This window comes from Oncorhynchus keta, unplaced genomic scaffold, assembly GCF_023373465.1.
Source record: "Oncorhynchus keta strain PuntledgeMale-10-30-2019 unplaced genomic scaffold, Oket_V2 Un_contig_10738_pilon_pilon, whole genome shotgun sequence".
Lineage (NCBI taxonomy): Eukaryota > Metazoa > Chordata > Actinopteri > Salmoniformes > Salmonidae > Oncorhynchus > Oncorhynchus keta.
In genome coordinates, this window is record NW_026277191.1 from 1 (window position 1) to 6,377 (window position 6,377).

At 45.0% G+C, this 6,377-nt stretch overlaps 1 protein-coding gene across 1 annotated transcript; it reads left to right on the forward strand.

Annotated features, from left to right (window-relative positions):
• Window positions 1–2,508: 2,508 nt before the first annotated feature.
• LOC118379274 (uncharacterized) lies at window positions 2,509–6,329 on the forward strand (the record flags this gene model as incomplete). The annotated part of the gene is made up of 4 exons (XM_052500470.1): window positions 2,509–2,649; window positions 2,726–2,828; window positions 3,005–3,200; window positions 5,933–6,329. Coding segments are annotated over 4 exons (837 nt in total), but the record flags the coding sequence as incomplete, so codon positions are not given.
• Between the last annotated feature and the right edge of the window lie 48 nt (window positions 6,330–6,377).

Below are 6,377 nucleotides of genomic sequence, written 5' to 3' on the forward strand. Positions count from 1 at the left end.
TGTGTTGTTGTTTACTCCATGTGTAACTCTGTGTTGTTGTTTGTGTCGCACTGCTTTCCTTTATCTTGGCCAGGTCGCAGTTGTAAATGGGAACTTGTTCTCAACTGGCCTACCTGGTTAAATAAAGAAAATATTTCAAACTAAATATTGTATTATGTTACTGGGTGACGACTTGAGTCGTTTTCTATTACTTTTACTCAAGTATGACAATTGAGTACATGTTCCGTTTATATTTTCTTCCATATTACTGAATGTCACCTCACCTTGATACCTAAATTGATAATGTCATTAGTTCTTCAATAATTATGCATAATACTTATTGGATACGTGTTTGGTAACGTGCACTATACACACATACACATTGAATTGTTCTGTAGTGGTGGAGTTGGGGCCTGAGAGCACACAGTGTGTTGTGAAATCAGAAAATCTATTTGAATGTTTTTAAAATTGTATGAACTGCCTTAATTTGGCTGGACCCCAGGAAGAGTAGCTGCTGCCTAGGCACCAGCTAATGGAGATCCATAATAAATACAAATGAAGTGGGATGAAGTTCCATGTACTTACCACTGAGAACATGGAGCAGAGGCACACAGTAGAGAACCTAAAAGTGTCATTAACTATTGCCGAGTGGGTGGGGAACAGGGTCATGTCTAGATGGGATGCAGCTTTTATCAAATTGACATGAAAAATGTAATGTTTTTCTAACCGTTTTTATAACCTGAACCTAATTCTCCTAACTTCCTGCGTTAATTCTCCTAACCTGCTGCCTTAATTCTCCTAACCTGCTACCTTAATTCTCCTAACCTACTGCCTTAATTCTCCTAACCTGCTTCCTTAATTCTCCTAACCTGCTGCCTTAATTCTCCTAACCTGCTGCCTTAATTCTCCTAACCTGCTGCCTTAATTCTCCTAACCTGCTGCCTTAATTCTCCTAACCTGCTGCCTTAATTCTCCTAACCTGCTGTGTTAATTCTCCTAACCTGCTGTGTTAATTCTCCTAACCTGCTGCCTTAATTCTCCTAACCTGCTGCCTTAATTCTCCTAACCTGCTGCGTTAATTCTCCTAACCTGCTGCCTTAATTCTCCTAACCTGCTGCCTTAATTCTCCTAACCTGCTGCCTTAATTCTCCTAACCTGCTGCCTTAATTCTCCTAACCTGCTGCCTTAATTCTCCTAACCTGCTGCGTTAATTCTCCTAACCTGCTGCGTTAATTCTCCTAACCTGCTGCGTTAATTCTCCTAACCTGCTGCGTTAATTCTCCTAACCTGCTGCCTTAATTCTCCTAACCTGCTGCCTTAATTCTCCTAACCTGCTGCCTTAATTCTCCTAACCTGCTGCGTTAATTCTCCTAACCTGCTGCGTTAATTCTCCTAACCTGCTGCGTTAATTCTCCTAACCTGCTGCCTTAATTCTCCTAACCTGCTGCCTTAATTCTCCTAACCTGCTGCCTTAATTCTCCTAACCTGCTGCCTTAATTCTCCTAACCTGCTGCCTTAATTCTCCTAACCTGCTGCCTTAATTCTCCTAACCTGCTGCCTTAATTCTCCTAACCTGCTGCCTTAATTCTCCTAACCTGCTGCGTTAATTCTCCTAACCTGCTGCGTTAATTCTCCTAACCTGCTGCGTTAATTTCTCTAACCCCTGCCTTAATTCTCTAACCCGCTGCCTTAATTCTCCTAACCCGCTGCCTTAATTCTCCTAACCCGCTGCGTTAATTCTCCTAACCCGCTCGTTAATTCTCCTAACCCAGCTGCCTTAATTCTCCTAACCCGCTGCGTTAATTTCTCCTAACCTGCCTTAATTCTCCTAACCCATGCCTTAATTCTCCTAACCCGCTGCCTTAATTCTCCTAACCTGCTGCCTTAATTCTCCTAACCTGCTGCCTTAATTCTCCTAACCTGCTGCCTTAATTCTCCCTAACCTGCTGCCTTAATTCTCCTAAACATAACTGCCTTAATTCTCCTAACCCGCTGCCTTAATTCTCCTAACCTGCTGCCTTAATTCTCCTAACCTGCTGCGTTAATTCTCCTAACCTGCTGCCTTAATTCTCCTAACCTGCTGCCTTAATTCTCCTAACCTGCTGCAGACGTTTTCCTAAACCTTCTAGGAAAAGTCCATTTTGACTTGACAAAACCCAGAGGACTGCAGTAAGAGTCATTGTCCAACACAGAGAACCTAATTGCCCCGTAGCAGTCATACTCAATAGGGGCTGAAAACCGACAAAAAAGGAATGTTTAAGTAAATGTTTTCCATTTGTCACATCCTTATTTCTATAATGGCGAATGTCAGACTTCTCCTTCACTGTGGTTGTTAGAATAGGCTACTCTACTGATTTTTAACACCCTGAAAACAACACTGTTTGCTGTCGTGGCGTTTTGCGTCATTCTGGTTGGTCAGAGTCGAGCAATGTTTTATTTTAAACGCCCATCCCTATGACCATCATCTGTCCGGTATGTTACCTTGTCTCTGGACCCCCAATAACTAATGTGACTTAATATGTCCTGCAGATTCTCCCTCTGATGTTGGGAAGGCTTCCCCCTCTGCCTCCCTCTCCGACCTTCACCCCTGTAGAGGAGGAGGAGAAGACTGGTAACCCTGTAGAGAAGGAGAGGAGAGAACCATCATCAGTTCCAGAGACTGGTGAAGCGGTAAAACACCTCGTACTATTCTGCAATGGAATGAAATGAAATGTCAAAATGCACACTTATGATCTGTTAACATCAGGTGCTCCAAGGAGAAGAGATGCACAAGGAGGGGCGAGCAGAGATGCTCCAAGGAGAAGAGATGCACAAGGAGGGGCGAGCAGAGAGCACTTTTCTGGATACTGGTAGGTGATGACTGTTGATAACTGATAGCTAGTGACTGAAATGGCTTGTTACTGGGGCAGTATCTCTGGGCATATGTTAATGTTTCACCAGCCCACCTCTGTATGACATCATTATCTGTTATAAGTTATCTGTAGAAATCATCAACCCTTTTCTGTGTTTTCCTTGGCTGAGGTAGAGAGCCCATTTAAAAAGCACGCTCCCATCAAGACCTCCAGCCCCATGATGCGGCAGGAGGGGGATGAGGACAAGGACAGAACAGCCTCTCCATTGCTCTTGACCTGTGATGAGGATGATGATGAAGATGACCACGGCCCTGTAAAGCAGCCTATCACTGCCCTGACACCACAGTGCAACAGACAGGCAGCAGACGGGTAAGATGCCCAACTCGATACTGATATGGAACGCTTGACAATGAGTTTGTTGTTTTTAGTCTTGTTGTAGATGTGTTATATTGATTCAAATAGGGGGAAGATTTGTTTCCTCTACACTTCTCTGATGTTCCCCCCTCTTTTATACCCCCATGGTGTTTTCTCTTCTATACCCCCCTGGTGTTCCCCCTTATTTTATACCCACCTGGTGTTCCCCCCTCTTCTATACCCCATGGTGTTCCCCCTTATTTTATACCCACCCTGGTGTTCCCCCCTCTTTTATACCCCCCATGGTGTTTTCTCTTCTATACCCCCATGGTGTTTTCTCTTCTATGCCCCCATGGTGTTTCCCCCTTATTTTATATACCCACCCCTGGTGTTCCCCCTTTTTATACCCCCATGGTGTTTTCTCTTCTATACCCCCCTGGTGTTCCCCCTTATTTTATACCCACCCTGGTGTTCCCCTCTTTATACCCCATGGTGTTTTCTCTTCTATACCCCCATGGTGTTCCCCCTTATTTTATACCCACCCTGGTGTTTCCACCCTCTTTTAGCATTCCACATGGTGTTTTCTCTTCTATACCCCCTGGTGTTCCCCCTTATTTTATACCCACCCTGGTGTTCCCCCCTCTTCTATACCCCATGGTGTTTCCCCCTTATTTTATACCCACCCTGGTGTTCCCCTCCTTCTATACCCCCTGGTGTTCCCCCTCCTTCTATACCCCCTGGTGTTCCCCCTCCTTCTATACCCCCCTGATGTTCCCCCTCCTTCTATACCCCCCTGGTGATCCCCCTCCTTCTATACCCCACTGGTGGTCCCCCTCCTTTTACACCTCCCTGGTGTTCCCCATCCCCTTCTATACCCCCTGGTGTTCCCCCTCCCCTTTCATACCCCCCCCTGGTGTTCCCCCTCCTTTCATACCCCCTGGTGTTCCCCCTCCTTTCATACCCCCTGTGTTCCCCTCCTTTCATACCCCCTGGTGTTCCCCTCCTTTTATACCCCCTGGTGTTCCCCTCCTTCTATACCCCCTGGTGTTCCCCCTCTTCTATACCCCCCTGGTGTTCCCCCTCCTTCTATACCCCCTGGTGTTCCCCCTCCTTCTATACCCCCTGGTGTTCCCCTCCTTTCATACCCCCCTGGTGTTCCCCCTCCTTCTATACCCCCCTGGTGTTCCCCCTCCTTCTATACCCCCGGTGTTCCCCCTCCTTTCATACCCCCTGGTGTTCCCCCTCCTTCTATACCCCCCTGGTGTCCCCCCTCCTTTTATACCTCCCTTGTGTTTTATCTGTGTAGTCCAAGGAAGGTGTTCTAGAATATTATTCTATTCTAGGTGTGTGAACATGTCAATGTTAGAACATGTCAATGTTAGAACATGTCAATGTTAGAACATGTCAATGTTAGAACATGTCAATGTTAGAACATGTCAATGTTAGAACATGTCAATGTTAGAACATGTCAATGTTAGAACATGTCAATGTTAAGAACATGTCAATGTTAAGAACATGTCAATGTTAAGAACATGTCAATGTTAGAACATGTCAATGTTAGAACATGTCAATGTTAAGAACATGTCAATGTTAAGAACATGTCAATGTTAAGAACATGTCAATGTTAAGAACATGTCAATGTTAAGAACATGTCAATGTTAAGAACATGTCAATGTTAAGAACATGTCAATGTTAAGAACATGTCAATGTTAGAACATGTCAATGTTAGAACATTTAAATGGAATTGGGATGTTAAATGTTTACAAAACTACCACTAACAGGTCCTGATCCTCATCATAAAGGGAAAATAAAAAGATGTACATACCCAACGCAACAATGTTATAATGTAAGGAGAAGATACATGTACATCTTTACAATTATATGCCACAGATATATAAAGAGCTCCGCACGGCATCTTCGTTAAGTTGGGAAAATGGCAGAAAAGGGCGACAGCAACAAAATCCTGTCTGGCAAATGGCAATACTTTAATATAATAATAATATATGCCATTTAGCAGACGCTTTTATCCAAAGCGACTTAGTCATGTGTGCATACATTCTACGTATGGGTGGTCCCGGGAATCGAACCCACTACCCTGGCGTTACAAGCGCCATGCTCTACCAACTGAGCTACAGAAGGAAATGCAAAGTGTGCAAAGTGTGCGAGGTGTAATTGAGGTACAGTAATGGTAGTACAGATGTCTAACCATCTGAAAGGGACGCACCGTGAGACACCCCGCTGCTGGCGGCGGCACGGGCCCCCAACAACAGACATCAGACTGCTTCACACTAACGAACTGCGATATGGGAGTGAGAACCTGATTCCAGAAATGACTGCAATTGATATGCAGCCATTGTCAATGGTAGAGGATGTTGTTTTCAATACCCTCATGGCATATCTAGAACCAGACTACAAGATGCCATGATGGCCTTGGTGGAGAAATTGTACAATTATTACTCTGCAAGCTCTCCAACTATTTTTCTTATGAAACCTTGCTAGGTAATGTGTCTTTGTCTTATAATATGAAATGACAGTAGACTACCGGTAGCCTACTGAATCTAGGGCTGTGGTAGATTGATCTTCATTGTACCCTAGCAGTCATACGCATCAGGACCATAGTCTGCATTGTGAATTCATGTGGAATTGTATCACTTGTTATTTTTTATTTTTTTTACAGAAACTAAACAAAATGGCCGTTTAAATGTTAATTTTCAATTTATCACATCCCTATTGTGTTCATTCTCCAGGAAGTTGACTCTGTCCCTTTGCAGCATAGAGACAGAGCCAGAAGAGCCTCCCCAAACAAGCCTGTGTCCAGCAGTAGAACCCAAAGAACAACCAGTAACAGGGAAGAAGAGTCTGGCCCGACCTTCAGAGATGAAGAGTCTGGCCCGACCTTCAGAGATGAAGAGTCTGGCCCGACCTTCAGAGAAGAAGAGTCTGGCCCGACCTTCAGAGAAGAAGAGTCTGGCCCGACCTTCAGAGAAGAAGAGTCTGGCCCGACCTTCAGAGAAAGAAGAGTCTGGCCCAGCCACCAGAGAAGAAGAGTCTAGAGAAGAAGAGTCTGGCCCAGCCACCAGAGAAGAAGAGTCTGGCCCAGCCACCAGAGAAGAAGAGTCTGGGCCCAGCCACCAGAGAAGAAGAGTCTGGCCCAGCCACCAGAGAAGAAGAGTCTGGGCCCAGCCACCAGAG